At 37.9% G+C, this 8407-nt stretch overlaps 1 protein-coding gene across 1 annotated transcript; it reads right to left on the bottom strand.

Moving 5' to 3' along the window:
* Positions 1-251: 251 nt before the first annotated feature.
* Positions 252-6718, bottom strand: LOC105558463 (putative fatty acyl-CoA reductase CG8306). The gene is made up of 7 exons (XM_012006164.1): positions 6254-6718; positions 3299-3550; positions 2928-3177; positions 2648-2840; positions 2149-2388; positions 1801-2058; positions 252-1728 (listed from the first exon to the last, which is right to left on the bottom strand). Exons 1-7 carry the CDS (start codon positions 6443-6445, stop codon positions 1590-1592), a joined length of 1524 nt encoding a protein of 507 aa, XP_011861554.1. The 5' UTR covers positions 6446-6718; the 3' UTR covers positions 252-1589.
* Positions 6719-8407: the final 1689 nt, after the last annotated feature.

Genomic DNA, 8407 nt, shown 5'->3' with positions numbered 1-8407 from the left:
CAAGCCAAATTTGAAGAAGGAACTTTTAGTTCAAAATTTCATCCCCTTTCACTCTGTGAATCATTAATTGCCCATTACGGGACACCCTGTATACGTATCTTACTCTGATTTTATAAAAGGTATCTTATATATGTATATGTCGTATTCATCAATGTAATTTTCAACATAATTTTTCTAAATCATCAATTTTTAAGTCAAATTTCAAGTATATAAGAACATGGTACCGTAAATGACAGTAGAAGAGAAAATGACACTCAGTGATTACAAATTTATTAAATTTTTATTAACAATGTATTTGCATAGTAAATTTATAACAGACTTGTGGATAATAAAATCTTGCAGTATTACAAATCGATTGATTTGTTTCGCAAGGTCGTATCTCGATTTTACGCAATTTCTGGTTTTCGTACTTAAACACTCATTCTGGATCAGAATAAGCGTTCAAGCACAAAATCGACAATTGCATAAAATCGAGATACGACCCGGCGAAAGAGATCAGTTAAAATAAAGTATTTTAATTTATATCCATACCCATTATCCATTATATTAAAAATTAAAAATGTAGGAATATGGTATTAAGATACGCTCAACAAATATGTATACTCCAATCCTAGGAAGACGAATGGGTCGGAAACAAAATGTGGGCGTTTAATACTGACATGAAAAATTCGATGAGATCTCTTGCTGTTGTACATTTTCATTGTTATTATTTAACTGCAAATAGATATTTGCAGCTAATCAGTTAGTCCAGATTAAATATTTATAGTAGCAAAAATTATAAATATTAATACTAATTTGTAATACATAGGCACGAAGTATCCATCCTTGATTCACCACGGATCAGTTAGACATGATTGACGAGAGTATATGTGTGTATTACAATTATTCTATTTACACATATACATGAAACTAAAGCAACGTTTCGTAATATTCATATTCCAGTCATATAATGTTTTCTAAAATGTATCATACCCAACTAAAGTAAAAGTCTCTATCATATATTGTGCCTCTAAAATGGTTTAAACCGCCTACATCGACTACACCGTGCAATAGTGAATACTTGTAGCATATTCAGATTATTTAATAAACTATAAAAGTATATGTTCTCGTATACAAAAATCCAGATATAGAGCATATGACACATGTATGTGCATACATATATCTACATACAAAAAATTAATTTTTTGTATACTTTATATATGAATAATTGAGAAAAGTACGCAAGTGTGGCATAAGTTTGTAGATTATTAGAACTTGGTTGTAACACCTTTTTTTCGAACAAGTCTGTCACTTTGGGTTCACCGAAGTCAATTTTGAATGAATAAACAGTTTAGAAACCATTAATTATATTTACTTGAAAAATTACAAGATCAACTTGAAACATTGAAGAATATAATTTTATTATAAACATTAATATTTTAAGTGGCATTACGTTGAGAAAATTCTTTAAAAAAATAAAAATTACCACCAAATAGTGCCAATAGTGCTAAACCAGTGTTAAGCATACTTAAAAGACATCTCAAACCAAAGTCTAAGCCATTTTGGCCCAATGTGGCAACCAAGTGTGAGAGTTAAATATAGGATTACATTTATAATTGCCCAAAAAGTAAATATGTTATCGGTACAACTAAACCAGTTTTTGTCCACGTTGTAGCGAACAAAACCTTAACCAGCCACCAAATCAAACCCAACAGAGCAGCTTGCAAGCTCAAATGAGCAACCATAAGTCTGGAACAAAAATGTAACATCAATGACAAACTAATTATTAACGAGGAACTATATATTTAGCGATGTACGTACATTTTATCTTTAGAACGTGCTTTCGGTAAAGATTTCGGAGATTCATTATGAAGATACGTTCTGACACCTTGTATCAAATCTGTAAAATAGTTTTTCCAGACCAACGATCTAATGTCGAGCGAAAATAACACTTGATCCTCTGGTGATAACGATTCGTGCAACTGTAGCAAGCGCGGATTGTTAAATCTCCATTCTTGAAAGATAAACTTTTCAAGCCGCGCCAACGATCTGTTAACATTTGTATGCAAGCGAACCAGACTGAAAGAAAGTAAAGGAGAAACTTTTGTTCAAGAGGAACTTTGTGGCAAATCGGCATATACACATTTCATATTAAATATTCGACCCTACATAGGACGGCCTCCGCATAATCTTGTGACAGCATCCAAGATGTAGGCGGGAATAAAGTGAACAAAGATAGCCGAGATTCTGAACAGGAAGAGCGACGGCAAAAACTTGAGATGTGGATACCAAACGGCGTTCCGTAATGGATACTTGTGTAAATAGTGATTAATGTCGTCTGCTACCTCGTCCCATTTGAATGGTTTAGTCGTGCTGGACGTGCAGTGATACACCTTTAATCCTTTATCGCTAAAATTACAGATTATGTTAGAAAATTCAAGTGTTGCGATTCAAGGGAAGCCCGTGTGTGTTTTATAAAGTAAAATATATCCCGGTAAACAATTTTTCATGCACGAGCACGCATAAATGTACATATAATATTATATAAAATTGTACATATTTAATTGTATATTTTTGTATAATTCTATGTCTATTTGTTCGTGTTTATGCATGAAACATTTTTTATCGGGATGTAATAAAATTTTCTTTTCAAACTACAAAGAATCACCTGTCACGATCAACATTGTAAGCTGCGACAATCAGATTGTTTACTACTATATCTACTGGAATGTAATCGTAAACGAGATGCTTTGCGACTGGCAGTCTTCTTACAATGCCTTTACTGGCGCCTAATATAAAACCCTGTGGTCCATTTTTCGATATTGTCCATCCAGGAACTGGCTCTTTCCACGCTCCTGTTACTAAATATGCACAATTGTTTAAAGTATATCACATATACATATAGTAATAATCATACAACCGTGTCGTACAATTAAACGTAAACTTACTCATCGAAGGACGAACGATGGCCGATGGGAGGCCTCCGTTTACTACTTCGTGTTCGGCCAAGTGTTTGGTGAACGTATACGGATTTGCATGATTGTTTAATATTTCCGGCGTTTTGGAATTTAAAGTAGCATCGTCCAGTGCGTCGATCAGCTTGAGAAATGTATTTACGTCCGCTGGTGCGGGATACACTATCTCATCGACGTCATGCAATACTGAATTAACATACGCGCTAGAAACATGGATCAGGACCTAGAACAGCGAACGTCGAACGAAAGAGAAGAAGAAATAACGCCAAGACGAATAATCGTGATAAATATATGCGAAAAATACCAAGTGTGTTGCAAAATATTGGCTTGAAACACCGGTTTACCTTGAGATTCTTAATCTCACGGCAGAGCTGAACGATTCTGCGAGTTCCTAACAAGTTAATATTTGTCGTGCTTCTTAGATCAGCTTCAAAGTCCAACGTGGCGGCCGAGTGGAAAACGACCTCCACGTTGTTTATCAGGGTTGCTCGATCGTATGAGGACAATCCCAAATTTTCCTCGCCGACGTCCCCGGCGACTGCGATCAGTTTCTTAAATAAATCGGTCTGCTTCTCCTCTCTCAGTCTGTTGAATACCTGTGCGAATGAGAGTTACAACCCAGTGAGTAAATTATCCGCGGTACGCCAAACAGGATTGCTGGCAAATTGATCAGAAATTGCTAGTAAATTGCCATCAATTTGATGCATATTATGTCCGCGTGTCGCTGGCAAAGCCTACTGATACAGTCGGCCAGCAAACTGATGACGGAAATGTGAAACACAGATTCCGTTTTGCTTATGCCGCCCATGTCAAACTGTCTTGACAAATACGTCAAATCAATTGTGTATGCAGCCTTAGGCATACCTGTTATACAATATGTGTACATGCCTGTGTAACTTGGTCCAAGTTCTACTTTCAAGAAATTCCATAAAAGCTGCAACCCAGATAACATGCTTGTCTAAAAGACATCTTCAAGACTTCTTTAAGATGTCTTTAAGATATCTTTTAGACGTGTATGTCTAAAAGATGTCTAAAAGACGTGTTAAAGACATCTTAAAGATGTCTTTTAGACATGCATGTTATCTGGGAAGTTGATTGACCACACATTTCTCGGAACTGGAACTTGGACCAAGTTCTAGCATCGTGGACACAGACCTTATAACAGATACGTCAAGATCTGCTTGATTCTTGCAGTGAATCTGTCACTTTAATCTGTTCAACCTGTAGTTTATTCATAAACTGTTACGAGTATCTCTATCAGCATTCTGCCAAATAGCAAAACAGACCGAATAACCGAATCTATCGAGAAGAAATTTTGAAAGTATCCGTTACAAGTGTAATCGATAAAATGTCAGCAAGGTATGACAGAATCTGCCGACGTCATATGATAGATCGACTACCGGAAACTAGGCAAAAACTGCCGTTTCGTGACCATTTCAATGGCATATCCCTGCACTTCTGGGGCTCGCGTCGTGAATCTTTTCTTCTAACGTGAATTCATGAAAAGTGAAAAATGAACTATATAAACTGACTTCGTCAATCAAATTTTGCAGGAACTCGTGCTAGAGGAAACGAATCGTAAACGAGCTCCTGACAACAGTCTGCTCCCACACTGATAAAAATCAATGCGAATTTACAGAGGAAGTTTACTTATTTCTTGGTAAATTTGCCTGAACTTTCATGAGTTTTTTACATAAAATTTGCATTTTTTTGTTGGTTTCATTAAAAATACAGGAAGATTATGAAAAATTAATTGAATCTGGTATTTTCAGTCACATAATTTGTAAATTAGCTTCCGGTTCATCCATAACATTTCATATATGTGCTTAAATTTCACTTCTATACAGTGAATTTACAGTTCAACATGGAATTTTGCTCTTTTGTTAGTGATATCTTAAAGGGAATGTTGCAATAAATCGTATATTTTTTCATTTGAATGGTAATTTTAACGTTTTGAGGTAAAATTACAAATCACTTCGTATTTTAACGGCGTAATTCGAGGGTTAAAAATGACCACCGATTTTCACAGTAAAATGAGGTTCAAATTTTTGTCAGTGCAGATGAAAATATTTTGCTGAAATTGCTGTGACGAAATCATTGAAAAACGGAATAAATGAACATTGAAATGCTGTTAAATATAAGGAAAATTAAGATGAAGCGCAAAGTAAAAACATACTTTATTATAGCGTTTTGGAAAGCTATTGAAATAAGCTACAAGAATATGTAATGAAAAAGGAGGGTTCCATATAAAAATTTCAAGGTGACCCTTAGATAACCTTGATAAAGCTATTCAAGGTCATACTGATATTACTATGAAATGCGCCACTAAAAACGATATAACTTTAGTGTTTAACATTTTTTTCTATCTTGGATATTTAAAAAGTTATTCAGGAATTTCAACCTAAACATACATATGTATATACAGTATGTATGTATGTATGTATAAACTGAACCCTTGCACCGATTATCGAATACAATACCAGCCATCTTTTAATGACACTCAATTAATATGCCAAAGTAGAAGGCGATATCTCAAAAATTGCGGAGGTGAGAGCGCGAACAATTATTGAGCACACACATACACACACACACAGACATTTTTAAATAAGTGTGTTTTTTGACGTTTTAAAACATTCTAAACCCATTGGCATTGAAAACTGGAAAAAAAATTTTCGGATGAAAACAAAGCTTCCTCTATGAGGAAGCAAAAAGATTACAAAACGCCCCGAATTAAACTGAAAACTGTTACTTTTTAACAAAAAAAATTACAGAAAAAATAACAATAAAAAAGGGTTAATTGAGATTTTCAACTAAATTTTAGCAAAAAATCTCATGTTCAGTAAAACATTTCCACCAGGGCCGTCAGATTGTTTACTGCGGACGCAGATAACGTGCCGCGATGTCTGAGCAATGTCTGTTGACACAACAGTTTGCTCGTTGAGATTGCACGGTCAATTTGGGACTGTATCTCCTCCTCGCAGCCTCTCTGTCGCGACGGAGTTCGCGACACGGCGTTAAAAAATCTGAAACGTTAGCACATGAGGATGCAGTGGCGGATAAGATGCTGGCACTACCAAGGGGGTGGGAGGGGGGAGGTGGGAATTCGTCGCAGAGACATTTCGCCGAATTTGTTCCCGGCAAACTGCCCTCGACTGTCTGGGAATGCACGAAAGGATCCCGCCTAGGTAAACACAAGTAGGATTTACATAATAACGTAGGCGTGACTTGGTGAAAACCGCGCGCTCATCGAGATTTCGAGCGACTGAGCTTGAATGTGGACGAGCTACGGCGTCACTCACCGAGTTCTTCGTCAGCTCCTCCAGTCTCTCGGCGATCTGCTTTTCCTTCTTCGGCCGTATCAGCAGATAAATGTTTTCGACGTCGGGGCAGCATCGCAGGAGCTTCTCTATCAGGCAGACTCCGACGAAGCCGGTGCCGCCGGTGACAAAGACGCTCTTGCCGTTGTAGAAGTCCGTTACGTGCGATGCCATCGTGTCGGGTCGTGTCTCGCGCCGAACAGTCAGTACGGCAGAACGATCTCCCGTTGTTGACGACGGCAGGAGCGAGGCTTGTTGCTACTCGACTGTACTCAGCTTACGCTCGGCGAACGATGGAGCGTGCGATGCGAGCGGCACCGCGAGCGACACGAGAATCGGTCACGCGTCGACTGCTCTGCGTCGCGTGAGTCGCGTCGCGCCGGTGTCTCTCACGTCACGTCTCCTCAGCCGAGACTCCGGCCACTCCGGGGCCTCCGGGATGAAACGTGGCACGCCGCACTCCGTGCCCCGCGGCTGCGCTCGTACCACCGCGCAGTCGCGCGAAGTGGGAAACGCGGCGGAGAAATCATCAGTTGGAGAACTTTTATTTTTCGCTCGCGCCCGTTTCTACCGATACACGAATTAACTTCGATCTCGGTTCAACGCACTTCTCGTCTCCTTCCGGCTTCCGAGGAATTTGAAAAAGAAAAAAGACGTCGAGCTCTTTCTAAATCTGAGAAATCTAAGAATTATCTAATTCTGAGAATTAGAAGATAAAGAGTAAAGTGTTGATCGGCCTCCCTTTTTATGATGCTTCTTTTGCATCCCGCGCTGTTTCAATTTACGCTTCCCAGGAATTTCATTTATTTACTTTTCTGTCAGTCTCTACTTACACTTGCCTTACGCTCCGATCTTCATTTGCGCCAGGGCTGTAATGTCCGTCAGTCGTTCGTTTATACGGTAAATATTTTTAAACTATGCGGATTTTTATGACAGCTTCGGTCCACTTTTCGTTTCTGGGCCTCTATTCCGTACACGATTACCGACGACCATCGATATCGTTAACGACGTTTGCGCAGCTTTTTTTACATGATAGAAAAGTTGCGCCAACGTCGTTAACGATATCGATAGTCGTCGGTAACCGTGTGCGGAATAGAGCCCCTGGACCAGTTTACGATCGTTCGGTCAAAAGATTCAATACCTTTTCTACTTTTTGACAGGAGAATCTAAAAGCGCTTACCTTCCCTACAGCACAGCTGGTTGCAGTTACATTGCAGAAACCCCAGATAGCACAAAGATGAACATAAGTTCATAGAGAATTCATTTTAAAGAAAACATACAGAATTAGAACAATGAATATCTGAAGAATTCTTGAAGAATTAGTCTCAATCAGTTCGTCTTGAAGTATTCTGCTGAAGTTCATTATAATGAATACTTCGCGATTCAGTACTGTGAATACTTTAAGAATTTATGAGGAATTATTTGTCATGCGCGAGTATCCGCTAACCGCCATCCGGACGTTCTTGTGCAGCGTGTTACCACGTGCAATATTTTGTGTGCGTAACGTTATGTGCAATTAATTTTGTGCAATAGTTCTATTGTGTAAAAGAAAGAATCGAATGACGAGAATCGAAACGGACGAATCATCCGATTGTCAACGAGCTTCGGTTGAGAGTATCTCACTGTTGAGTGAGAAATTATAATAATGGTGTAATGTTACTGCATATTAGATGTGTGCATACATTGGGTAAATATTTTGTAATCCTCGTTGTTCTAACACTATTCCCCTTGAATTCATAAAGTTTACATTTATTGAATTCGAGATAAATACTTTAAGAAGTTGTCAGGAAAACGATTTATGGTGCATGTAACTTCCTCTGTCACTCTTATTGTATTCTTCTATGAATTCCTAAAGAATTACAATTCAGGAAAAAGAAAACTTAAAGAATACTTTGTGAATTCAGTGTGCTATCTGGGACGTTGCAATCTTGTAGAGACATTGCAGGGATATAAAATTGCAGACTTTCGATAGCAATATTGCAGTAATGTTTCAAAAATAATGAAAATACTATATTTTCTATTTAAAAATGTGTCTAATTACGAGAATTTTATAATGTTATTTTCGTTGATACCAATAATGCACGAATTATTAAGTACTTGATCAGGTGTTGCTCGCAATCTCCATCTATTGCGAAG

The sequence above is a fragment of the Vollenhovia emeryi genome, unplaced genomic scaffold (assembly GCF_000949405.1).
Source record: "Vollenhovia emeryi isolate VEMERY1.0 unplaced genomic scaffold, V.emery_V1.0 DF939342.1, whole genome shotgun sequence".
In the NCBI taxonomy this organism is placed as follows: Eukaryota; Metazoa; Arthropoda; class Insecta; order Hymenoptera; family Formicidae; genus Vollenhovia; species Vollenhovia emeryi.
This window is presented reverse-complemented; position numbering and strand designations above follow the sequence as displayed.

Bases quoted from the DNA above. Each gene is read 5' to 3' on its own strand.
- LOC105558463 (XM_012006164.1), bottom strand. From the start codon at position 6,445: ATGGCATCGCACGTAACGGACTTCTACAACGGCAAGAGCGTCTTTGTC. The intron at 3,551-6,253 runs GTGAGTGACGCC...TCATTCGCACAG, and splicing joins AGGAGCTGACGAAGAACTCG to GTATTCAACAGACTGAGAGA. The intron at 2,841-2,927 runs GTAAGTTTACGT...GTGCATATTTAG, and splicing joins CATCGTTCGTCCTTCGATGA to TAACAGGAGCGTGGAAAGAG.